This window comes from Diceros bicornis, chromosome 15 (genome assembly GCF_020826845.1).
Source record: "Diceros bicornis minor isolate mBicDic1 chromosome 15, mDicBic1.mat.cur, whole genome shotgun sequence".
Classification (NCBI taxonomy): domain Eukaryota; kingdom Metazoa; phylum Chordata; class Mammalia; order Perissodactyla; family Rhinocerotidae; genus Diceros; species Diceros bicornis.
The window spans coordinates 29,111,457-29,138,533 of NC_080754.1; the positions used below are offsets into that span (position 1 = coordinate 29,111,457).

General features: G+C 45.9%; 2 protein-coding genes across 2 annotated transcripts; one reads left to right on the plus strand and one right to left on the minus strand.

Annotated features, from left to right (window-relative positions):
- Positions 1-2: 2 nt before the first annotated feature.
- On the plus strand, positions 3-896 carry NCBP2AS2 (NCBP2 antisense 2 (head to head)). The gene has a single exon (XM_058556065.1). It carries the CDS (start codon positions 161-163, stop codon positions 458-460), a length of 300 nt encoding a protein of 99 aa, XP_058412048.1. The 5' UTR covers positions 3-160; the 3' UTR covers positions 461-896.
- Positions 897-4,041: 3,145 nt separating this feature from the next.
- PIGZ (phosphatidylinositol glycan anchor biosynthesis class Z) lies at positions 4,042-25,455 on the minus strand. The gene is made up of 3 exons (XM_058556061.1): positions 25,011-25,455; positions 8,278-8,488; positions 4,042-5,902 (listed from the first exon to the last, which is right to left on the minus strand). The coding sequence occupies exons 2-3, from the start codon at positions 8,399-8,401 to the stop codon at positions 4,335-4,337; spliced, it is 1,692 nt and encodes a 563-aa protein (XP_058412044.1). The 5' UTR covers positions 8,402-8,488; positions 25,011-25,455; the 3' UTR covers positions 4,042-4,334.
- Between the last annotated feature and the right edge of the window lie 1,622 nt (positions 25,456-27,077).

A 27,077-nucleotide genomic window follows, 5' to 3' on the forward strand; every position in this document is an offset into this window, starting at 1 on the left:
GGAAACGCGCGGGGGCGGTTGCAGAAAGTCGGAATCGTGCGGCCCAATCCAAGCGTGGCAGTGTCGTCACCCAGCGGCGCGGGCGCAGACGTGGTCCGTTGTTGGGGAGCGCCGAGCAGAAGCAAGAGCGGCGTGCTTCGGGTTCCGGGTGGCTCCGAGGATGGTTCTTCGGCGGCTGCTGGGCGCCCTGCTGCACAGCCAGCAGCTGGTGGAGCGTCTGTCCGAGTCGCGGCCGATCCGGCGCGCGGCGCAGCTCACGGCCTTCGCACTGCTGCAGGCCCAGCTGCGCGGCCAGGACGCGGCCCGGCGCCTGCGACGCCTCGCGGCTGGGCCCGCGGGCTCCCTGGGCCGCCGGGCTGCCCGCTTCAAAGACACCTTCACTCAGGAGCTACGCCGCGGCCTCCGGGAACGCCCGGGGCCACCACCAGGTAGCCGGCGGGGCCCGGGCGCAAACCCCTGAACCCGGGCTGGGCTGGGCCGGGCCGAGGTCGCCTGCTTTCCCTTCTAGGCTCGACACAGGCCTCGGCGCTAAGGAGTCACCCCGGGCACTGCGCGCGGCTTCGAATCCTGACTCAGATCGTCGGCCTGCCGGGGTCCCACTGGCCAGAGCTGGGTGAAGCCCTGTGATCCGACAGGGCACCGTGTGTGAAGGAAGCCCCCGAAGCCTGAGAGGAAGAAAGATAGGCTGGGCCTGGATACATCACGGACAGGGAGCCACGGACCAAACCTCAGCCCGAAAGACAGTCTGCCCTCCGCGAATGGGACTAAAACTCGTGGTCTATGATGCTGCCTCTGCACTGATGTGCTAGCAGGGCGTGACTTCCAGGGGAGATCATGGATGGGAAGACAGCCCTGCAGCTGCCAAAATCCTCTGATTAAATGTGTGAGCTGGGTAATGGGTATGAGCGTGGTACTTCTCCGGCAAGATGGGTTAGGATTCCTGGGGACTGTAGGCACATGGTAATACTAGTGAACACGTATTGGGTGCTTACTCAGTGCTGGCACCAGCTAATGCACTCTGTGTGGGTTAGCTCACTTAACTCTTTACAGCCAGTTTCACATCAGGAAGTGTAGGCTACTCCTTAAGTTGCCCGTGGCCTTACAGAGTGGGATGTGAATACAGGCGTTTGACTCCAGGGCCTAAATCCTTAGTCAGGGCTCCCTGCCACATTTACCCGGACCTTCGTTGCCCGCCTCCCACCATCACCACCGTTGGGTGTTAGGACTCCTGCCTACGTGGAACAAGCTGCCTGGATTCCTGTTCCCCATTTTAGAGGGTCTGGGATACAATCTAAAGACTATGGTCCAGCGAATGGAGCCATGGTTAGGAAATTCATTGTACACAGAAATGGCGTCATTTGAGGCTTTTGACTGCATATCTGATCACCTCTAATTAGGCTACACAGTTAATCATGTGATCTAGAAAGCTCGAAACCACAGGAGAAGCTTTTAGGCTGGTAACCAAAGACAATTTATACTCTGGCTTTTCTGATAGTCACAGAGAGAGAGTTAGATAGAGCCATAGACCTACGCTGGAGATGGAGAAGCTAAAGTAGCTGGTCCTCCACTTTCCTAATGGTCAGACTTTTGACTTCACATCCCACTCTCCAGTCTTCCTATCAGAGGTGCTGCTATTTAATCCTCTCTGAAGCCAGAGGTCCCAGTCTCCTAATTACCAAAGTCCTGATTTGGCATGTGTCCTATCTTCCTGTCCTCCCATTAGAAGACAAATCCTCTCCCAGACCAGAGGCAATTCACTGGCTTCTCCTCTGAGCCTGGCAGTGAGGAGCTTGAGGAATTTGTTCATTCTGACTTGTCTGCCTCATTGGTCTCAATCCCACTCATTACTCTGGATATCAGAGGAGCAGAATATTGGCAGTCCCCAGCCCAACCCCTTACCCTCAACATAAATAAGCACACTCACTGTTAGGTCTTTTTCCAGACCAGCAGAGTCAGAAAGAGAAGCAGTACAGGAAGCAATGCAGCTTCCAGATAAACTGGCCATTTGGTAAGAAAGGAAGGAAAGCAAGCGAAGGGAGCAGTTTATTTTTTGTCAAAGAAGTGTATAAGAACTGCGTTCCCTCCATTTTTGTAGAAGGAGTCTGGGAGGAGAGAGAGAACTGGGTCTTTTCTGTGCAGCTGGAGGTGATTTACATGCCTACCCCCTTCGTTGGAGAAGCCTCCAGTGTTTGTAGTCAGTGGCTTGCCATCCCACCGGTTACCCTATGACTCAAGAAACAGACCAAACTCTTCCCACCACCCCCAGTAGCAGCGATTTCCCAGCATGCCTTTTAAGCTCTTCTAAGCTCTTCCAGAAAGGGAAACAGGGAGGCAACTCACCCTGCTATACTGCAGGGCAATTCCGACTCACCCCTGATGCCACACAGATTTAGATACCAACGGTTTATGGACAAATTCATTTGAACTCAGACCACCACAATCCACGTGGACTGCTACACCAGTGGTTCCTCCAGGGAATTCTGAGGTTGTGGACCCAATTGAGGGAAGGAAGAGGCAGAAGTCCCAAGAAGCCCAGAGGAGTTTGGGACCCCCCCTAGAGTCTGGGATGTCTCCAAGGTGGCACTTGGTTTTTATCTGTTGGGCAGGAAAGCCATCTTTGGCAGCATAGTAAACAAATACATGCTTATCGTGTTCCAGAGATGATGCTAAGCAGTAGGGGTAAGAAGACCAATCAGAGCTTCATAGCAGAAATAGACCACAAGAACAGTGAATTGTCCTGAAAGGGTACTGTAGAGTTTAACGTAGGGAAACGTCTGGGAGTGTGCTAGAGGCAGCCTATACAGAGCAGATCCTTGGCATCTCCTCCCCTCTCAGAGCCATGCTGGGAGTATTTATACCCAGAAATTGGCAAATGCTACAAATGGGGGCTTTTTTGCACCAGAGAACAGGTTGCTAAACATTTACCAGCTTACCACTTTTTCCTCTTCCTCCAGGTTGGAGTCATGAGGAAAGTGTGGCACTAAGACCCTAGCAGCAGCCACAGAGCAGCATGCCGGGGTAAGGGTGTGGCTTTAAGATGACCCAAGGCTTTAGCGGGCAGAATGCAGAGCTAGAGAAGTGCTCAGGTTTGGTCATTCGTACAGGTTTGGTCTCCTGCTCTGCGCTGACCTCCAGCTCACTGACCCCTGTGGCCTGGGTGTTCTCATGAAATGGTAGCGGTTCTCATGAATGGTAGCCACAGCTCCTCACATTCCCAGTGGACTGGGTAGGGGTACCCTATGTTGGGAGCAACATGCCCAGGGGTGTGATGGCTTCCACCAGAGCAGCAGGTGTTGGTTTGGCATGGGGTTTGCTCTCCATCCTGTGAAGAGAGGTTTCAGACAGGAGCTTTGAACTTGGAAAGTGAACAGACCACATTTAAGAAGGGCCTCTGGGAGCGCCAGGTTGTCCTCAAGTGCCGCCAGATACTGACTGAGCATCGTGTGTTCTCCATTCCTAGTGGGGCAGGCTGAGGAGGGAGAACATCTGAGCTCCCTCATCTGGGACGATGATCTTTAAAGGGTGAGATGCAGAAATGTCCCACCACCTCTCTCAGGGACAGGAGTAGAAGAGAGTGGGAAGAAAAGTTCCAGAATTACTTGTTTTGGTAATTACGGAACACTGAGACAGCAGGCACCAACATGCCATTAAGTACAACAGTACACCTGCTTCTCTGCTTAGAGACCTCTGGGAGACACATAGCTGTCTAGCCAGGGGACATGTGCTACAGACCCAGGAGTGACAGTGTTAGCTGGCAGACACTGCAGAGATCCTCTGATCCATTGTACAGATTGGGAAACTGAGGCTGGGTGAAGGAAAGGGGCTTTCTTAAGATCACACAGCCAGTAAGTGGCAGACCAGGAACTAGAACTCAGGTCCCCTGAATCTGAGCTACCTGCTTTCTCAACATCACCACACTGCCTCCTTCCAGGGATCTAGGAAGCCAAAGGGTTGTCAAGACAGCAAGCGGTAAGGCATCCTGGAAGGTTTGGGAGAGACCATTTGGGAATGACATTAGCAGATCATTGTCTCTTTCACAACCAGGTGCTATTATATATTTAAAACATCACAGTGGCTGGAAGGAATATGACAGAAACAGACATTAGGCGCCATTGGTTACACCAGGTTCTTTGGGGACCTTGGGATCAGGACCATGACTGGTCAAATCTTTGGTCTTTGAGGGAAGAAGCATGCCAGCTCACCCAGAAGGCAGAGCAGCTGAAGACTGCCCAGGAGAGGCAGAGATGGGGATTCTGGAAGGGAAAGGAGAGGAAGAGAATGAGGGCTGTGTCCCAGCCCAGCTACCCACGTAGAAGGTGGAGCGGCACCTTCACCTATGGCTGAATCTTGGGCAGTGGCTTTTCTGTCATATTGTCAGGCTTCTCCCCCAGCTCCAAGATGTGAAGGCTGAGATGGTCCCTCCAAGCCCCACTCAGCAGGGAGGACAGGGCTGGGGGGTCCTCCAGGGTCAAGTGGGGAAACAGGAGTGTCTCACTCTTGAGGGGGAAGCTGCACTTCTCCACGGCAGGCCTGGTGGTGCCAGGGGTCACCACAAAAAGGCGGCAGAGCCATGGCCCACCGGCCACCTGGCAGGCTGGTTGTCTGGTGAAGTTGTCCAGCGCTTGGCACAGGACCCGGTCCTTAGTCCCAGCCATGTCCACCACCTCCACGGGTGACCCCAGGCCTGGGAGGTATAGGAGGTGCCGGGGGGGCATGTAGGTGTGGGTGAAGAGGAGTGTGTAGTGGGTGGGTATGCTTGGGAGCACAGGCGCGTGGACCACCCGCTCCAGGTGCTCCAGGCCAGGCACTAGGCCCCCCTGGTGCAGGCAGCCGAAGAAGAGGGCCCCCAGGGCATTGAAGAGGACCAGGGTGTTCTTGCAGGGCCCAGGCTGGGTCTGTGAACTACAAAGCAGGACTAGGGGGACAAGAAGGGGGATCAGGAACCGAGCCTCCTGGTGGCTAAAGGCAGACAGCAGGGCCAGGGGCATGAAGTAGAGGAGCAGGAGGGGAGACCTGGGGCTGGAAAGCAGGCTCCGGGCGTCCAGCGCCCTCAGGAAGCCCCTTTGTGCAAAGGCCTGGGGGAAGGCTTGCAGCTCTTGCCACGCAGCACGCAGGGCCCAGGCATGCAGCACGCCGAAGAGCAGGAAGCCGTTGACCACCAGGTGAGTGAGCCGCATGTGTGTGCCGTGCCTCGCCAGGTTTTGAGGATCCAGGTTATAGAGCAAGAAGTTGGCAGGTGTGAGGACAAGGGTACTGGATCTAGATGGACTGGAGAAGTACCAGCTGTCCACGGCCACAAACACTGCTGCTGTGAGGGCCGCCCCTGGGAGCAGCACCAGGGCTTCCTGGGTCAGTGACTTGAAGCCAGGGTTCGTGGCTCCACAAATGCCCCAGAGGAAGAGGGGGACCAGAGCGAAGGCCAGAAAGGTGGGCCGGTTGAAGAAGCCAGCAGCCACGATGCCTCCAAGGAGCCAGCTGTGCCACCACGGGCCTAGAGCAGGCTTCTTGGGTGTGGGGCTCCAAGCCACACGGTGGGATACCAGCACCAGCAGCCACGCAAAGAGCAGTCCCTCGATGGCGTTGGAGAAGGTCCTTGTGTAGAAGACCAGGGTGACGTAGGAACCAGACAGCAGGACCAGGGCGTTCCAGCGCTCTGCCCCCCACAGAGGGGACAAGTGGTACACAGCCGCGTCCAGGGCAAAGGAGAGGGCAGTGAGGAGGAGTCGGGGCCCCACCAGCAGCATGTAGCCACTCAGTGGGCCAGGCCACGGCCCCCACTCTTCCCAGAGCTTGAGCATCCAGAAGGCAGAGCCCGAGGTCAGCAGGGGGAAGACCACGGTGCGGCAGGAGCTGTTGGGGTGGAACTCCCAGGGCCGTGCAGCCTCTATGCCCAGGATGTCCTCTGCAGAGAGAAAAGCAGAGGGGAGCTAGTGCCAAGCTCAGAGAATACGGAGACCAAATTCTAGGATCGCCCCCAGGATGTTCCAGCCCTGTGTAATCCCTGAGACTGTGAAGATGAAGGATTTCACTCCGTGATTAGGTTATGTTGCAGGGGACAGCTGACTGTAAGACAGGGAGATACCCTGGGGGGGGCCTGACATAATCACACGAGCCCTTTAAAAGCAGAGCGTTTTCTTCAGCTGGTGGCAGAAGAGGACGTCAGAGATTCAAACCGTGAGAAGGATTTGATGCACCATTGCTGGCTTAAAGACAGAGGGGGCCATTGGCAAGGCATGTGGGTGGCCTCTGGGAGCTGAGAGCAGCCACTGGCTGACAGCCAGCAAGGAAACAGGGACTTTAGTTCCATAGCCGCAATAAACAATTCGTTCAAGAAGAAGAATGAGCTGAGAAGCAGATTTTTTCCCCAGGGCTTCCAGATAAGAACTCTGCCCTGCCCATACCTTGATTTCAGCCCTGTGATGCCCTGAGCAGAGGGTCCGTGCTGGACTTCTGACTTATAGAACTCTGGACTAGCAGTTTTAAGCTGCCAGGTTTGTGATGATTGTCATGTAGCAATAGAAATGAAGAGAGGGGAGCTCGGCCCTTCTGAGGCCCGCCCGTGAAGGGGGCGGGAGGAACCACCTGGAAAGTGAGGCGACAATGTGCCCTGGACAGGGTGTATGGGAAGGGGCTGGGGGAGGCTCCATTGCTCTCCTCGCAGTTCTAAAGTCTCCAAAGTCAGGATCGAAACCCCAGCTCTGTGATTATGATTGTATCCAGGAAGGCAGTGTGAGAATAGGTGAAAGGAATAAGCAATTGGGGTTGTGGTCAAAAGTAACTTTAGTTTTGCCTGTGATACTTAAATTTTTTTATAAGAATGTATTCGAGCAGGACTTATGTAATTAAAAAAATACTTGCTGCCTGGGGCTGGTCTGTGACCCTGTGCCCCAGTGTACCAGAGCTCTGAGGGGTGGGGGGAGGAAAACAAACTCTTAATTTCTGCATCTCAGCTCCAGGCCCCACAACATCTCATGCTTGATAACCTTGCTGGTTTTTTAGGGCTCTTTGCTTCTGCTCCTAATCCTCCAGCCTTTTGGACGTTTTCTCTCTCTATGTCAGAAGGTGAAAGAGAAACAGAAAATCTAGGATCAGATCAAGCTGGCTGCTGTTCACTGGTTCAGGTTTAAAAAAAAAGTGTGGGAAATAAGACTGGACCTTTCAACTTAAAAAAAAAAAAAAAAAAAACACAACAAATCAGGGCCAGCCCGGTGGCTCAAGTGATTAAGTGCGCGCGCTCCACTGTGGCGGCCCGGGGCTCACCGGTTCGGATCCCAGGGGCTCACCAATGCACTGCTTGTTGAGCCACGCTGTGGTGGCATCCCATGTAAAGTAGAGGAAGATGGGCACGGAGGTTAGCACAGGGCCAGTCTTCCTCAGAAAAAAAGAGGAGGATTGGCATCAGATGTTAGCTCAGGGCTGATCTTCCTCACAAAAATAAATAAATAAGTAAAAGAAGATTTTAGAAAAAAATCACCTGTTGAGCTCTGTGCAGAGATAGCTGGATGTCTCAATATCCATTCCCTCCTTCTTAGTCTCTTTAGCTGGGCATTTGGTCAGATATAAAGACTATATTTTTTCAGCTTCCTTTGCAGCTAGGTGTGGTCATGTGATACATCTGACCAATGGGATAGAAATGGGCAAAAAGTATGTGACTTTCAAAATATGCCCTTAAAGAGAGCAGGCATGCCCATTTCTTCTCCAGTGGCTGAAAAGACTTGGTTTTAGACTTGAAGGCTGGAGCTCAAGCAGCCATCTTGAACCATGAGGAGGAAGCCATGTGCCCACAGCCTCTGAAACACCTCAAGATCTTTGGCAACCATCCTCATGATGTGTCCTACACCACTTAGCACGTAAGTTCTAACAAGTGAGCATTCCAGGTCTGGGTTCTCTCAGCCTTTACATGAACCTACAGAAGAAAAGTTTCATTATTTCAGACCACAGCCCTGCGTAAGCTTCCCTAACCACTGGGGAAGCCCAGCTCTAAAACTCTCCCACTGAGAAGCCCAAAACAGCTTTCATTCTGAATGACCTGTACTGTTGGTCCAAGCAGGAAAACATCCAAGAGACTGGCATTTCATTAGTATCAGCTAGAAGGTCAGTGTCACCACTCAGGAAGGAGATGTGAAGTCCCCACTCCCAGGTTCTTATTCCAGACAGGCTCGTGGATTTACTGCTCCTCTGCACAGACATTTTTCTCCCTCCCCACTAAATATCCAACCAGCTCCTCAACCAGACTTTGCTGCAACTTATCTTACCCGTGTACACGGAGAGCTTTACCTGCCATGACCTCAGGTGACTGGAAGAACTCATCTGGGTGCACATAGCCTGTCTGTGGAAGAAGACACCATCCCAGGCGGAGCAGGCTGAGGCTGCCCCACAGCACCCGGGCTGCCATCTTCATATCCAATTGCCACCAAGACACTGGGCCAAGAGGTCAGAATGGCTTCTCAGCTGCTACGGCTGCTATTCTGGTGCCACAGATCTGCATCTGCCGGGGATAACGTTTGTTAGTTATTATAATGTAAATTATAATATGTTCAGTTGTCTGAACAAACTCAAAATGGGTCTACATACAATAAAAATGTTAATAATAATAGCTGCTACTTACTAAGTGCCAGTAACTTTCCATGCGTATCTCATTTAATCCTTTCCACAGTCTGGGACAGTGGGTCTTATGATCTCCATTTTACAGAGGGGGAAACTGAGGCCTCTGTGGAGTAACCTGGTTATTTGCTAACCATAGTTGCTAAGTATCTGAATACGACATTTGCAAGCAGGATTATGGTGCCCTCCGAATCTGGGTCTCACAGCCCCATCCTGTTCATCGGCTCCTATCCACAGGCAGGCATGGCAGCCTGTCTCCTGCATGTCCAAGAATTGGGAACCTCAATGAACTCTATCCATTTCCCCGCAAAAATGAACAACATGCGACCCCAATGTCGCCACTCACTCCCTCCAACTTTCTCGCCGCACACCCTGGAACCTACCTTTTGGAAGGTGATGGAAACTTACCGCTATGGTCAGAATATTTGTGTGTCCCCCTCCCCCACATCCATATGTTGAAATCCTAATGCCTGATGGGGTGGTATCAGGAGGTGGGGCGGTTGGGAGGTGCTTAGGTCATTAAGGTGAAGCCCTCATGAATGGGATTAGTGTTCTTCTATGCGACCCCACAGAGCTTCCTCGCCCCTTCCACCACGTGGGGACACAGCGAGAAGGCGCTGGCTATCAACCAGGAAGGGGGCCCTCACTGCACCATGCTGGCCTCTTGATCTTAGACTTCCCAGCCTCTAGAACTGTGAGAAATAAATTCTGTTGTTGATAAGCCACCCAGTCTGTGATATTTTGTTACAGCAGCCCCAATGGACTAAGACACTTATGTAATTCCTCTTGATGGGGATTCTCACTCCCTCGATTCAGAGATCAGCAGGAGTCTGAGCCCACTGCATGATGGACCTATATATCAGCGCCTACGTATCATCTCTGGTGAACAGAAAAACTAGTCTGACAACATGTTTGTCATTCCTCCAGAGATACATATGGTAACTGTTTCCTGACTTTGATATTTCACAGCCTGACCTAAACAGCTATTGTTCTCAGGTATGAGATCATGTCATAACAGAGGAGACCAGATGAAGTGGAGCAACAGAACAGGAATCTGGCAGCTGTTGACAAGGAGCGTCTTGATACTCACTACAACCTCATAGAGCTTGAAAGGTAAGTTTTGCAGCCTCTGCTCGAACTTTCCAACTGAATTGCACAGACTGTTTTTCCAGAACCAGTGAATATCCTGACTTTTAGAGTTTTCAGATAGAAGATGAGGCCAAACGTCTTAGTGCTGGGATGCAAAGGTGGGATCAGAATATTTTTCCTCATCAACAGCCCAAATGACACTGCAGGATAGGTGGGGGTGGGGGTCAGGGGGGTGGAGATAGGGGTGGGGGGAAAGCACAGACTTTGGGGTCCTGCAGGCCTGGTTCAAATCTCGACTGTACCATTATTAGCTGTGTCACCTCAGGCAAGCTGCTTATATCCCTAAACCTCGGGCTCCTCATCAGGAAAGTCAGGCAATAATATCAACCTCAAGGAGTTGAGGGAGATTTAAAGAGCTGATGCATGGGGGGCACTTAGTACACAGAGCTTGCATTTATAAGTGATCACTGTGAGGCTCCTATTACTAGTTTTAGTCGAGGCACAAATAATAAAATCCAGGCTGCTCCAGACACTCTAGGAGAGTCTCAAAATCAGCACTTATACTGGCTACACAAATAAACAGGATTTGGTTTAGTCCAATTGCCTAGATACATTTATGCATGTGTTTGAAGTTTTTCTCTAAGTACAGAACTTTTACTCCATGATTAGAATAAAATACCAAATCCATTACACTTGATGAATAAATGAAAAGCAATATGATATATTGGAGTAGATGAGGAAGCCATTTGGTTTAAAACTAATTCAGCCTGACCTTTTCTTTCCAGAGGGGGTTGATGTGGCCTATCGAGCATGCATTGTTCATCTGCTTTAAACATTTACAGTGTCCCAAAGCCAAGAATGATGCCCTTAAAGATAGTGATGTTGCCCCCCTCCCCATATCAGCATTTCTTCAAGGATAAGCATTTCTTCCCTGAAACTAAGGATTAATTACCGACCTGTTGTGTTCACCTCGTGACCACTGACCTGCTGTGCCAGCAAAGCATCTTGTGACTGTAGTAAAAGAGATATTCCTGTCCTATGTGATGTATGTTTTTTTTTCCCAAGATGGTGTATAACCACTCTGTACACTCCTCTTCTTTGGAGTGCATCCTTCCTTGGAGAAGGAAGCTCCCGGGGTACTGTCCTCAAAGCTGGCTCATAGAGTAAACTCACCCCAATTTTGATTGATAGATTGATTATGGATTATTTGCATTGACACACTGATTGGGAACACAGAAACTCAGGCTTCCCTGCACTGATGTGAGTAGTTACAGAATAAGCCTGGGTCCTGAGGCTGCGCTGTTTTCCCTCTGCAGCAACAGAAGAGATTCAGCAAGGGGACATCTGCTTAGTGCCCACCACCTAGTCCCCTTTTCCCAGCTGACAGTACTCATGTTTCCCACTGAGAATGAAGCCAGGCACCTGAGGGTTACTGTAAATATTCTGTATTATACTGTAAATATACTGTAAATAAGATTAACTTTCAACATTGTTATGAAAAGAAGTTAATCTTGTCAATTTGCTGTTTGTTGTTTAACCTGAGGGGTAAAGAGTCATAAGGATTTAAGAGCTTGTTTTACAGAAGAAAGAGAATGCCTTCAAGAATCACCAGATAACTAGCCCCCAGCTGCCCTTGATGCCCAGAAGTCAGATTGCCTAGGGGCTTATCAGGAGTGAAAGAAACACAGATTACCCCTTTGTTTCCCCAAAACTCCTCCTGCCACACCCCTTAGCTCTATAAAACCCCCTGCTTTCTCCTCTTGTGAAGGCAGATTTGAGAGAACCTATGCTCCCACCTTCTTGTTTTGGCCAATTTGAATAAACCTTGCTCCATCTCCAAGCACTGATGTCTCAGTGATTGGCTTACTGCACATCAAGCACATGAACTTGAGATTAAGAGGTTTGGTATCAACTTTGTTGAGCCAGGCAGGAGTCTTGTGCCAGGGGCTGGATGGCCCTGGTGAGGGTTCAAGAGGTTGGTGGTCTCCAGCAGCTGCCCGGGCATCTTTACCTGGAGGACTTCTCCTGCCTCTCCCCGCTTCATGCCAGGGCCAGCCACCATCAGCGCAATGCTCGCTTGGAGTGGAGAAATGCATTGCACCTCAGTCTACTTTTTGTCCTTGTGTGGATGCATTTGTCTTGTATCTGAGTATTTTCAGATTTTGTTTTTCATGGTTGAGTCACCACAACACACGAGGTTGTGAATTCCCTGTCTCTCCATTTGCATTTTCTGTGAGTGAAAGGAGGGACCATCGTTTGGGAGAGATCCAGGGGATTGTTGGACTTCACCTTCTGTTTTTGTCCTGCAGGAATTGGATTTTGTCTGTGTGGGGGTGCATTTGTCTTGTGAGTCAGCTATGGGGAACACTAATTCGATCCCCACCTGTAGCCCCCTGGGCTACAGTTTCCAAAATTGGTTGACTTTTAGCTATGAGCCCATGAAAAAGGAAAAAGATGATATTCTTTTATAACACCACATGGCCACAATATCTTTTATGGATCCTTAAATTGGAAGAACTTCTAAATTGGGAAACTTTTTAGAGAGCTCTCATAATGACTAGTCTTAAGAACTTAATCAGATTTGGGGTCTCAGCTTCCTCTTATGGTCTCATAGATGTTAATGAAAGCTCCCCATGCACCCAGGGTAAATTGGTCTAGAGTTGAATTGAGTACTTGGAAAGAGGGCCTTTATTGAACACTTTATGCAGACTCCTTAAAGGTATGATACATTGTCCTGAAGTTTTAGAACATTAAAATCTTTTGATTCACTTCTTAAGTTAAAAATCTACCTGATATAAAGAAGCAATTGGGAAAATGTAGCTGAAAGGGCAGTTCAACCTCTCTTATCATTCAGACTATAATCCAGTTCTTTGGGGAAGTGGAAACAACCGTCTTTGTCTTGCAAATCCCTGCAGGGCCAGAGGTGTGGCTCTAGAAAGTGGTTCAAAGTTCACTTGTCGTTTTGCCAATCCCAAAGCCTCCCCTGTTATGCCCCAGAAACTCCATCTTGGAGAAAACTTGAATGCCTTCTCTGTGCCTTTGTGATGTAGATTTTCTGCTCCCATCTTCTCTAGAACCTGAGAGCCATTCTTTGAAATGCAAATATTTAACTTTTTCTACTGTCTCATGAAATCTTCATGGGTAATATAAACATAATTGTTGGGAGCAAATGACTTAGGTGTAAGTGAGATAAGAGTTTATAGATAAGCTTTTAGCAGTAATTATATTTTATGGCATGTATATTTAAAATAACTTCCAAAATCTCTTCGGTAACTTGAAACTTTGAAGTTTTGCTAGGTTAGACTAAATGATGGAGAATTCATTGAATATCAAGATCATCTCTAAATAAGATAAAATATTAGACATTAACTACTATATATGAGTTTATCCACTTTTGGCTTCTTATTACAGAGAAACTAAAAGATATTTGGGTCTATTGGTAAACAAGTCTTGTATTTTATTAAAAAGATTGTACTACAAAGTAGCATATTTCTAGAAATTATAAAAAGTATTTATAAATTTGCCAAGCCACAGACTGCTAATGTAAAAGACAGTTTATAATTTCTTATTTCTTAGTTTTAATAGGGGAAACATCTTTGTATTCAAGGAAAGTAAGATGTATGTTTTCAGTAAAGATGGTATAAGAAATAAAGATATTTTTGTTAAAAAACGTTATAGAAGGTTTATGGAAGAAAAACTCTGAGAAAGAATTTTGTACATGGTTAAGTTGGCTAAGATTAAAATGAATTCAATTAAGAATTCAATCAAATGAATTCAATTAAATTAATGAATCAATTTTAATACCAAAAGCTGGTGCAAAATTAGAATTTGGTTTTTTCCCCTCTCTTAAAAGAATAATTTTCTTAAACTTTTAGTCTGCTCTTGATAAGAGATTATGAAAGATTCTTCTTTGAGTAGTCTACGAGAAGGGTACGAATTTTATGTTTTATCAAAATAAATTTCCTATATTGTTTTTATCAGGTCTTTAATCACCGGACAGCTATTTAACTTTCTGCATTTGCCTGAAAATCTTTAATTGCCACCGTGGTTAAATGGATAACTAAGCATTGTTTCATAGAGACCCATGATATTGTGTAGGTAAATGTTATTGATATAAGCATTTTAAAAATTATACAACAGTCCTAAAATTCTGATCTGGCCTGGTTGTCAGTCATAATTCTAGTTCTGCTTTTGCAAATATATTTCATCTTCAGAGAGATACATGGAAAGGACTCTCACACTTACTCTAGAATACAAGTTTCTGATAAACTTTCTGATCATAAAACTGAGCTGAGTAAGAAATTACAGAACTCTAATGGAAAACTGATGACTTCATGAAACTGCTAATGAAAGATCAAGAGTTGATTACATGGGACTAAATGAACTGATAATGATGATTATAATTTTTATGACTTTTCATTTGAGATATTGCTGATCTTTAATGTTTTGTTTTCTCCAGATTTAAGGAAACCTTTACTCTTTTGTCTTAAGCTAACTATGACTTATAGCAATTTGGTAAATTATACCTTTGTAAGGAGACTTGACACGTCTTTTTATCCCTACCTGATACCTCCGGAATTTGGAACTCTTAGTGAGTAAATATTCTTATTTCCATGGCAATATAGTTATTTGCATAAGTTCAGTAAGAATCTGTTATACACAATTGGAAAATATACAGACTTAGATATGACAAGACAGCTAAGGGACAAAGGTTGACTTTATGAAATAAAGCCACTTAGAAATATTGGCCTGGTACCTTGCTTACAGCGTTCCCAGCAACCTTACCACCTTACCAGGTGAGTAAAGAAGGTCACTTCTCTGCCAGGTGCAAGGAATGTCAGGATATTTTGGAGAACCTCAAAAAAATTACAAGTAGAGTCTGACAACAAGTCCTTGGCTTTGCTTGGCCTGGCCTTGAGAGGCCTTTAAAGTTCAATCTGAGATTCCTTATAAAAAGTTCCAGCAAAACAGATTTAAAAGAGCCTATATTGGGCCGGCCCCGTGGCTTAGTGGTTAAGTGCGCGCGCTCCGCTGCTGGCGGCCCAGGTTCGGATCCCGGGAGCGCACCGACGCACCGCTTCTCTGGCCATGCTGTGTCCCACATACAGCAACTAGAAGGATGTGCAGCTATGACATACAACTATCTACTGGGGCTTTGGGGGTGAAAAAATAAATAAATAAAATCTTTAAAAAATAAAAGAGCCTATATGATCAATGGCTATTCCTGCTGTACTTATGTAAATAATTGGGCCAAGTTTATTGAAACTAGACTTATTTTGCAAACCAGTTAGTCTTAATTTGGCTATCTTTTGTAAAAAATGAGGGTAGTTTTAGAGAGAAAAATTATGTTTCAGTAGAAACTATAATATACACTTGTGGATATTAGATTCTAGTTCTATAAATTGTCTTTGAGGTTTTTGTTTTCTATCTGTAAACTGGCTACTATGCTTCCTTGTTGACTTTGACCCCCAAGCCTGAAAGGACACTTGGATTATTACAATTTCTCAGATGTCAGCAAACGCAGGTAATCTTTTGAGAGGTTGCATATGTCATCCCAAACCTTATTTAGTGCATGACCATGAGCAACCCTTGATAATTCTGGTTCATAATGTCTAGACTGGTTTTCAGAACTGTTCTCTTGGATACCCCCAAGGGATTAGATCCATTCTTCAGAGACTACTAAAATTTGGGTTGTCTATACTTCTTATTCTTCCGGCCAGCTATTTGATGATAAAAATGTGCTTTTAAATGTTGTACTAAAACTGTTGAATGAGGTGCAAAAATTCTAATAATGCAAAATATAACCTGGTACTCAAGAGTATTTTCAATCTCAGGTTGAAAAATTTCATTCCTCAGTTTCCCCATTTTCACCTCCTTTCAGCAGGAAGTAGCCAGAGTGATTGACACCCCACTTCCTAAAGGAATGAGGAAGGGAAAAAAGACAGTTGGGATTGAAGCCGGGTACCTGAGGGTTACTGTAAATATTCAGTAAGATTACCCTTTGACATTGTTATGAAAAGTTAATCTTGTCAAATTGCTGTTTCTTATTTAACCTGAGAGGTAACTCAAGAGTCACAAAGATTTATGAGCTTGTTTTACAAGAGAAAGAGAATGCCTTCAAGGATCATCAGATAACCAGCCCCTAGCTGCCATTGATGCCCAGAAGTCCAATTGCCCAGGGGTTTATCAGGAGTAAAAGAAACACAGATTACCTCTTTGTTTCTCTGAAACACCTCCTGTCACACCCCTTAGCTCTATAAAACTCTCTGCCTTCTTCTCTTGTTAAGGTGGATTTGATAGAACCCATGCTCCTGCCTTCTTGTTTTGGCCAATTTGAATAAGTCTTTCTCCATCTCTAAACACCAACATCTCAGTGTTTGGCTTACTGCACATTGGGCACACGAACTTGAGATTAAGAGGTTCAGTATCAAGAACTGCATCCTCACCCCCTACCACCAAGTTTCAGCTATGTGGTTTGGGATTTTATCCCATCCCCAAAACCAGGTATAGACCCTGAGTGGCTTAAGCCAAATAACATTTCCCATCCCACCAGCCACACTCATTGGTTCAGGGTTAGGCACGTGACAAGATGGTCCAATTAGAGGAACTAGGAAAAGTACTGGTCAAGGTGGGTCATAGCCTTTCTCTTCTCTGCCAGGCTTGGTGGGGTGAGGATGCAAGGGTGTGTGGGACATCATTCCTTTGCTAGTATTAACAATTTTTCCCACTTTGTAAATATTCCTATGTGTTGTGGTGAAAAGTGTGTCCTCTGGACCCTCCTGGGTGGATGAGCCGTCTTACACAATAACTCCACTCTAACATGCCAATGTCGTATTCCTTGGATTTCTCGCTGTATAAATTGGGAAAAATCATGCAGTCCTTTTAGTGTATAGCACACCTCCTTGTGGGTTGTACTTTGTACTTCACCTTGACTTGCTGGGACTTGAGTCTAGTTATAGGTCTAGAAGCATGGAGGGGGGCAGTGGGGGGTGGGTCCTGAGGAGAATCAGCATTGTCTTGCAAGGCAATCACCCCAGGGGAGGCCATTACAGTTTCCTTAGGAATGCAGGGTTAATTGCCTCAGATGGGCGTGGAAAAGCTGCTTCTACTTGTGAAAAAGACTCATCAGAATGTGTGGACTCCATGTCCGCAGCTCTGTCAGCATCTTCCGCACGTCCTCATTCCAACTTTCAGGACCCGTTCCTTCCCAACCAATGCCCTCACTTGAACAGCAGATCCCCTCTGAGGCTGTGCATGCAATGTGCATTGTAATTGAGCCACTCACAGGAAGAGATGCCAGGTTTGGTTTTCAGCAATTTCAGCCCTGCAGGCAACAGGAGATAAGAGTCTCTTTCAGGGCAGACATAGAAGCTTTTGGGTCATTTTATGAGGATCTCCAGCTGGGAATTGGAAACCCTGAGCTCATCCTTTTCCCACTTTGTCCAGCACAAGCAGGAGCAACCAGCCAATCTCATTATACTCAGTTTGACTAAAATGTTCAAAGGTACCATGTACATGGTCACCCAAAACCTTGCCTGGAGTATTGAAAGATGATATTTTTCATATCTCAATGCCACATCACTCCATGGACTACCAGTGCCCTCTTTACCACTTGAAATAGAGTCATTAGTGCCTTTATTTATTTATTTATTTATTTATTTATTTATTTGGTGAGGAAGATCAACCCTGTGCTAACATCTGCCAATCCTCCTCTTTTTTTGCTGAGGAAGACTGGCCCTGAGCTAACATCCGTGCCCATCTTCCTCCACTCTATATGGGACACCGGCACAGCATGGCTTGCCAAGCACTGCGTTGGTGCGCACCCAGGATCCGAACCGGCGAACCCTGGGCCACCACAGCGGAGCGTGTGCACTTAACCGCTTGCGCCACCGGGCTGGCCTCATTGGTGCCTTTAAGTCGAACCAGACTAGAGAACCAATTTCAGAAAACCCAGAACCTATTCAGAAAATTCACCCTTAGGAACCCTGTATCAGTCAGAGTTCAACCACAGAAAGAGAACTAGTAGGAGATATATATTAAGATGATTTATTGCCAGGAATGGCTTATGCATTTGTGGGGGCTGGCTAGGCAAGTCCAAAATCTGTAGGGCACATCATCAGGAAGGGCAGGCTGCACTGTTGGGCAGGAGCTGAAGCCACAGGCCACAGAAAGGAGTTTCTTCTTATTTAGAAAAGGCTTGGTTCTGCTCTGAAGGCCTTTCAACTGACTGTATCAGGTCCACACAGATTACCTAGAATCATCTCCCTTACTTAACGTCAACTGATTATGGACTTTTACTGCATCTACAATATACCTTCACAGCAACACTTAGATTAGTTTTTGATTGAATAACTGGGGACTATTGCCTCGCCAAATTGACACATAAAACTGACCATCACATCCTAAATAATTCAGTGTTTTGTAATTGTATTTGAATTTTAGGTCAATGGGATAATTCTTTATGTAACTCAACAATAACTTGCTTTTATACTCTGTTCTGTAGTTCACCATGTCATTCTCTGTAGCTGTAGCTCCTTTTCATTCTCTGGTATTCTCTTGGATGAATATACTAAAACTTATTTATGTTTCTTACTGTTGCTTATCTGCTAGGTTATCTCCCAGGTGTTTACAAATTTTTTCTATTCCAACAAGGCTGCTATAAACATTCTTATACAAGAGTTCCCTGACATACATACCTAGAAATGGAATTCCTGAGTCAGAGAGTACGTATACTTTTAATTTCATTAAGCAATACCAAACTGCTTTCCAAAGTTCCCTGCCAGCTAGAAGATACTCTAGTGTCCATTGTTTCATATGCTCCTTAATGCTTGATATTGTCTGACATTTTGATTTTGTGAATCTTGTGGGTATTAACATGCATTTCCTTGTTTACTAATGACATTGAACATCTTTTCAAATGTTTGTGGAACATTTTTCTTTCTACTTTTGTAGAATTCCTTTTGACCATTTTTATTAGGTGTTCATCTCTTTCTTACTGTGTGTGGGAATTCTTTACATATTCTTTATATTTATTGCATGACAAATATTCTTTTCCAATTTGTGGCTTGTATTCTTAACTCATTTCTATTCCTAATCTTGGTTACTTGTGCCTTCTTTTTGTTTTTTGATCATTTTCACCAGAATTTTGTCAATTTTACGAATCTTTTTTAAAAAATCAAGTTCTGGCTTTGCTCATCTCCTTTTTTATTTTATTGAGAAATTTCATGTGTACAACACTATAATTCAACTTCTGTATACACTACAGCATGCTCACTACCAAAATCTAGTTTCCATCCATCACCATGCAATTGCTCAACTCCTTTTAATTAATTTCTTTTTCTTATCTTTATTTTTTCCTTCCTTTTACTTTTTTGGGGGTTTATTTTGCTGTTTTATTTTCAACCTTCTGATATAGACACTTAGCTCATTAATTCTGAGCCTTTAATTTTTGAGCCTGTTTTCTATGAGAAGTATTTAAAGTTATACGTTTTTCTCTAAATGCTGTATTAACTGCATTCCACAAGTTTTGCTTTATAATATTTTCATTATTTTTTGGTTCTAAATGTTTTCTAATTCAATTGTAATTTCTTTTTTGACTAATGCTTTATGGTCGAAGCATTTAATTTTTTTGATTAAGACTTTATTTTTTTATAGCAGTTTAAGGTTCACTGCAAAATTAAGAGGAAAGTACAGAGACTTCCCATATACCCTCTTCCCCCACACATGCATAGCCTCCCCCATTATCAACATTCCCCACCAGAGCAGCACATTTGTTACTACTAATGAACCTACATTGACACATCATTATCACCCAAAGTCCATAGTTTACATTATGGTTCACTCTTGGTGAGGTACATTCTATACGTCTGGACAAATGTATAATGACTTGCATCCACCATTATAGTATCATACAGAGTATTTTCACTGCCCTAAAAATCCTCTGTGCTCCACCTATTCATCCTTCCCCTACCCCTCCAGCATTTAATTTTTAATGGTCCATTTTTGTAGACATTCCATGGATGCTTGAAAAAACCATATATTCTATAGTTATTGGATGTAGAGTTCTATAAGTGTTCATTAGATCAAGCTTGTTAATTGTGTTGCTCATATCTTATATATCCTTAATGCTTTTCTACTGCTTATTCTACAAATCACAGAAATTTATGTTGAAATAGCTCATGAGATAGTGGACTTGTCTAATTTTCCTTGTAATTTTGTCATTTTATCTAATTTTTGAAGCTGTATCATTTTTATAAAAGTTTAGAATTGTTATACCTTATTGGAAAATTGAATATTTATCATTATACAGTTATCTTTTTATCTCTAATGATTGTTTTTCCCTAAAATATTTTGTCTGATATTGATATAGCTATACGAGCTTTCTTTTATTTTTTTAATTTTATTTATTTATTTATTTTTCCCCCCAAAGCCCCAGTAGATAGTTGTATGTCATAGCTGCACATCCTTCTAGTTGCTGTATGTGGGACGCCGCCTCAGCATGGCTGGAGAATGGGTGCGCGTCCGGGATCCGAACCTGGGCCGCCAGCGGCGGAGCGCGCGCACTTAACCGCTAAGCCACAGGGCCGGCCCCGAGCTTTCTTTTATTTAGTATTTACCCAGTACATCATTTTCCACCCTTTTGCTTTCAACCTTTCTGTATATTTATACTTTTATATGTCTCTTGTAAAGAACAAATAGGTGGATTTTGTTTACCCAGTCTGACAATATTTGTCTTTAAAATGCAGCTTTATTTTGAAATATTTAAATTTAGTGCAATTATTGATATATTTATTGCTTCCATCTTATTTTGTGTTTTCTTTTTTTCAGGCCTTTTCTATCTTTTGTTTCTCTCTCCTTTCTTGCCTTCTCTTGGATTGACTTTTTTCTCATTCCTTTTTCTCTAACAGTTTGGAAGTTATGTACTCGATTTCCATTATGTTATAAATGCAATATATTTAATATTTTAATATTTAATATGCTATGTTCTGTGGTTTCACTATGATTATTCTGGGTGTGCATTTATCTTTATCATAGTTGGAATTTTTTTGGCTACTTGACTCTGTGCATTAGAGTCCTTTGTCATCTATAGAAAGTAATCCTCCATTATTTTTTCAAATATTGCCTCTTACCTTTTCTTTATTTAATTTCCCTCTAGAATTATGATTAAATGTATGACAGACCTTCTTGGTCTATTTTCCATGTCATTTTAACTTCTATTTTATATTTTCCATATCTTTGTCTCTCTGGGCTATATTTCAAGTAAGTTCTTCTGTCTTCCATATCCCTTTCAGCCATAGTTAATCAGCTGTTAAACCTATTTATTGAGTTTTAAATTTCAATTCTATATTTTTCATTTCTAGGAGTTTGATTTTTTTACACATCTGCTTGCACTTTTGTCATATTTTTAAGGCTCTTTTATTTATTATATTATATTAAGCATACTTATTTGATATACTAAATCTGATAATTCCAACATCTAAAGTTTTTTTTGGATCTGAATCTGCTGTCTTATTTCTACTGGTTCTCACTCATAGTGCCTTGTTTACTGAATGATTTTATTTGGGGGCTGCTCATTTTCTTTGGAACATTACCTATGGGAATTCTTTGACGCCAGGGATGAAGGCAAATTTCTGAGTTCCATTGGAAAGGATTTACACTTGCTTCTGTCAGGTACCTGGGGGCATTACAAGTCTGGGACCATTTTTAATCATATTATTGGCTCCAGGTTGTTGTTTTTTTTTTTCTTTTGGGGGAGGTGGTGCCTAATCATGTGAATTCAGGCTGAAAAACTATATGAGGGCAGGCTCATGGATGCAAATTCTCAGATCCCAAACCCCCACTCCAATTCAATTAGTATCAAGGATCCAAGAAAGGCAGTTTTCCTTGCAGTTCTCTGGGAATGGGAGAGTTTATTTCCAGGTCACCTTTACACTGAGAATGTATCCCTCTGGGGTCCCAGCTTTGAGGGAGTCTCCTGTTAGACATCCTTCTTGGGTGGGCACTGGGCTTTATCTTCAAGCATCTTCAATGTTTGGATGCCCCTGGTTTTGCATATCCCCTTGAGTCCAAATCTGGCTTTGGACATACCTCTCTAGGCCCCTGCTTTCATGCCTGAGTATTCCTTACCTTTTGTTCAGCCCACATATCATTATATTTATTATTATCTATCTTGTATAGATAATAATCCCCAGAAGAAAAAAAAGCCAAAAAACTGGAGCCAATAATATGATTAAAAATGGTCCCAGACTTGTAATGCACATACAGTAACAATACAAGATATATATACATATATATTAGGTTGGCATAAGAAATAGCCATGTTGAGAGATAAGATGGGGGTTGAGAAAAGCCAAGTTAGTTTAAGCCATGTCAAGTTATTTTCAAGGAAATCATGTACTTAAGAGTCAGTGGGGGGCTGGCCCCGTGGCTTAGCGGTTAAGTGCACGCGCTCCGCTGCTGGCGGCCCGGGGTTCGGATCCCGGGCACGCACCGACGCACCGCTTCTCCAGCCATGCTGAGGCCACATCCCACATATAGCAACTAGAAGGATGTGCAGCTATGACATACAACTATCTACTGGGGCTTTGGGGGAAAAAAAATAAAAAATAAAAATTATAAAGAAATAAAAAAGAGTCAGTGGATCTCTGTGGTCATGATTTGGAGAGGAACAGGAAACACAAGGGGACTGTGTTGCAATCACATTAGTGCTTTTTCAGGATGTTGCCCAAGACTACTATGGGAACCTGGTTGTCTCCACAATTGTTGAGGGTGGATGGAATGGAGAGATGCTATGCCTAGGCCTCTGAAGCTGGTTCTAGAACTATTGGCAGGCTGCTCCTTAGTGTATGGGAAGATGGGTGAGTTGGGATCATGACTTGAGCATGAGGCCTATGGAGCAAGCCAGCCTGTGGCCATATGGCCTGCAAGAGTGTAGGTCTGCTGTCCTCCATCCCACCCTCTCCCGCTCTTATCCTGCCCCTCTAGTTACTACACACCCTGCCTAAGCCTAGGACATTGGCTGGCACTGCTCCATCTCAGTGGGGCAGGCTTACAATAAAGGAATTGAGTTTTGTCTCTATGAAGGCTGACAATTCAGTGAGTATTTTGAATGTATCTAACATATTTTTAAAAAAGAAAAGGGATCATATAATGTTTGCTTTATAATAAGCTTTTGTCACTTAGCAAAATATTGTGAGCATCTTTCCAGACATCATGAGCATGCCCTCCCACCAGCCGCAAACTCTCCATCCATCATGCATCCACTTGTTCCCTCTGTTCTCTTCAGTTGGTACCTTCTCTTCCATCCATAAACATGTTTGATTCTCTACCAATCTTAGAAAAACAACCAACCAAAACTCTCCTTGAAACTGGATGTGCCCTCCATCGACTACCTCTCTTTACTCTTCCTTCCACAGGAATCCTCAAACCATCCACATTCACTGAATTCATTCCTCATGGTAGAACCTTGTTTACGGTTCTACCTGATAGTCTGGCTTTTCCCTCCACCACTGCATGGACACAGCCCTCTCAAGGGCCTCCTTGGTTTTCTAATTGTCAAACCCCATGGCCACTTCAGGCCCTCCCACTGCATGCCATTTGACAACAGGGATCCGTTCCACAATTCCTATCTCCTTCTAGAGTGTCTTCCTGTACTATAAAAGGCTGGGAAACAAAAAGTTACATTTCCTGGATTCCCTTGAAGTTGGGTTATGCAAATTAGGTTTTAAGAATTTAGAAAGCAGATGTGAGACAGGCCATATTTCTGCAGCTTTCACTGTTTTCTCCTGGCAAATAAGATTACGGACACATGGGGTTTTCCTGCAGCAGCTTTCCAGTGTCCAGAACCAACTTTGTGGGTATCAAGACACAACCGCAGTTATGATGGTATCCGGGATCTCAGCAACAGTGCTGTGTTACTAAATTCAGTGGAGCTCCCAGGTGGTCTTGACACTTGCCTGATTGTCACACAAATGGTAGTGTGTTACCATTTGTGTGACACACAAACCAGAGTTTGTGTCACAAACTCTAGTGAGTTACTTCTGGGTGTTCAGAGAGTCCTTCCTGGAGGCCCAAACTGCAGCCCATTCTTCCCGTGCACCTCATGATTTTTAGTACCTAATTCCCTGTATAAACTCTTCTGCTGCTGGCTTCTATTTCCTGCACTGAACTCTGACCATCTGGTATCAGAGGTGGCTACAGGCAATAGGCCCTCACAGATGAGAAAATTCATATGCTAAAAGAACATAACTACATAACATAACATAATAGAAATAAAGAACACAGAAGTTGGTCCTTAGATGGGAGAAATCTGGAAAGTGGAAGTCACACAGAATTCATCATTTTCCCAGGAACCGGCTCTGTCCCCGTGTTCCCCGCAGCAGTGAGGGAAATACCATTTGTCCGATTATTCAGTCCAGAAACCCCGGGGTCATCTTCCTTCTTCATCGCTTCACTATGGGATACTAACTTTGCTTTCTAATCATTCCTCAAATCCAGCTCTTGTTCTTCACCCTCCACTGTCACTCTCTGAGTCCAGGTCTGCAGTGACTGGGGTACATGTTGCCTGAGATTCCTCAGCCCTAGGGGTGGCTGTGCAGGGACTTCAGATGGCTGGAGTTCCTGGGTTGGTTGCCTCTAGCTGCAAAATGCCCCCTCCTTTCCTACCCCAGTGTGTCATACAAAAGGAATAATTTTCTACGTGTGCATGATGAGAAAAATGTGGAGAAGCAAGAACTAGAATAGATTGCCCCCACTCTCTGCTTTCCCTCCCCCACCTGCACCCACCCTTGGGACTGCAGCCAGAGGAGTGCCTTCCTCTCCTGTGTATAACCTCTGAGTGGGGGCCAGCTGCTCACCACCCTCACGACCAAGTCCACATTCCTAACTGTGGCTTACAAGGCCTTCCACGGTCCCTACTGTCCTCTCCAGCCTCCACTTTTGCCTCTGTGCACAGAACTTAGTGGCCCAGAGACATTACTTTTTTCCGCAGTCCCCTCCTGTATTCTGCGTTGTTTCTCACCTCAGCGTCTTGCTCACATTCCTTTCTTCGCCGGATATGCTTATAACATGGAAGTTAAGACCAGCTTTGGCACTGAGTAGACCCAGTTTCAAATTCTTGCTCTATCACTTGCTCATGGTGAAAGAGCACTTAATATCTCTGGACCCCAGTTTATATCTTATCTGTAAAATGAGGATGTCAATAGTACCTACCTCAGGGCTGTTGGGAAGAAGAAATGAAAAAAAAAATACATAACAAGTGCTTTCTTTCATTATCCATTTTGCTTCGACTGCCCAGACCCCCAAGAAGCCCTCCCTAACCTCATTTCCGCAGGACCCTCTGCCAGGCTTTGCACTGCGCCCTGCACCGACCGCTGGCGCCGTCCGGTTGCTTCTCCGCCCTGCCTGGCTCAGGTCCCCCAGGTCTGGGATCCGTTCGAATCCATCTCAGTCCCTTGAGTCCACTTGGATGTGCCCACTCCGGGGCCAGAGTCAAGCATAGAGTCGGAGGTCCCCGGAGCAGGTGGCAACATAGTAGGTATTGAACCTAACAAGTGCTGGAGTTCTCTAGAAAGAAACTCTCCGGCTGCTGGTTCTGCGGAGGCCGGGCTGGAAGAACGGTCCTTGCGGCCACCCCCCCCCCCAGGTGTCGTAGGGGGGCGGAGTCAACACCATGGGGCGTGGCAACTACTCACCTAAACCCAATCAGGATGGGAGCCTGCTTATTTACGCACGTAAGCACACTGAGCTGCCCCGGCGGGGGTCCAAATCGTGCACCTTCCGCAGCCGGCTGAGTGTCTATCTCCGGAAAGGCAAGGGTGCTGCAGGCTTTAGCATAAAGGCAGAGCGACTAGGGCCGCGGAGATCCGACTGTGGGGCAGGGGAGCCGGTGCTGATAACCACAGACAGGAGCATCCCCCGCGCGTGTGCGGGGGATGTACGAGGGCAGGCAGCAGGGAGAGACCATCTCGGTGGCAGGGGTACAGCGAAGCGGAAACCACTGCGCCGGGCGCGGGGGGAAGCTGGAGAAGAGATCACATCATTGGGGCGAGAGGACGAGAAGGAAGACGGCTCCGGCCAGCCGCGGTGGGCAGAGACCCGGGTCTTTATCTCTGAGTCACAGGGCCCGGGCCAGCTCTTGGTGCCCCACCTTTCTCCGGCGCCCACTGTGTGCGCAGCACCGTTTCGGCTGTGGGGATACAGTTCTGAACGAGCATGGTCCAGAAGGGCAGCCATCGCGTGTGGCTCTTTCCAAGGAATGTCCCTATCTTCAAACTTAAACTTCTTCCTGACAAATCTGCTGGGTCGTTGCTTACGGGAGAGGGCGGCAAGCCCAAGGTTCGGTCTTCTCTCGGGATCCGGCATTTGAAGCAAGTTTTAAAGACTGCGGGGGCGGGAGTGTTGGAGGAGAAAGAGGGCCCCTGCGCAACAGCCAAAGGCGTCTTCTCCGACTCCAACACGCAAGGACCATCTTGGCGCAAGATCGAGGCCAAGATCTTGTTCCAAACTTCGGAGTCCATCCCAGGGGCAGAGGGTGAGAGTGGCGCTCCTGCGTCCATTTTTCTGTTTGGTGTCGCATTTCAACCTCACCTCGATCCCAGGGTAAACCATGCAGTAAACCATGCAGGGCGCCCCACCCCGGAAGCACTGGAAAGTCCGACCCTGGCTGCTTCCTTCCTCTGGTTGCCTAAACCCGCCCAAGTTTATTCTTTGATTAACAGAGAATGCAACATACAGCATTAAACACACATAAGGGAGAGTGGAGGAGAGCAAGGTATCTCCATTTACTGGCGTACATCGTTTAACCATCGTGATCTCACGGTTCCCATCTGCAAAATGGGCACTCTGCTCTGTAGCCGGGAGTTTGGAGGTGTTAATTTTGACAGTGGTTCCCAGTGTTCTGATGCGAAGGTGTCTGGGGGTGAAGAATGCCGTTTGAGAAGGAACGGTGAGGGACGTCCTCCTTAAGGAAAGCTGCAACTGTCCTTGCCATATTGTGCGTCCCATGCAAAGGCCTGGACAGCCACCAACCAGAGCGGTAGGTGCTCACCCGCAGGGTCGCCTGGAGCATCCTTGACCACAGGCTTTTGCGGTTTTCCGTGCCCCCATGCTACTCCTGGCCAAGAAGGCTAATCTCTCACCCTGCGGGAGGGCAGGCTTGGCACTAAGTGGACTCAGCAAGGCGGGAGTGGAGAATCTTCTCCGCTAAAATAACGCGTATCTTTCTGTGTCCATAGGCTTTGTGTTCAGCACTTTGCAGCATCTTTTGGTTTCATCCTCACAAGGACCCTGGGAGGTGGCATTCTTATATTCCCATTTTATAGATGGGGAAAATGAGGCTCAGTAAACTGACGGAACCACCCAAGAACACTAGTCGGTAGCAGGAGA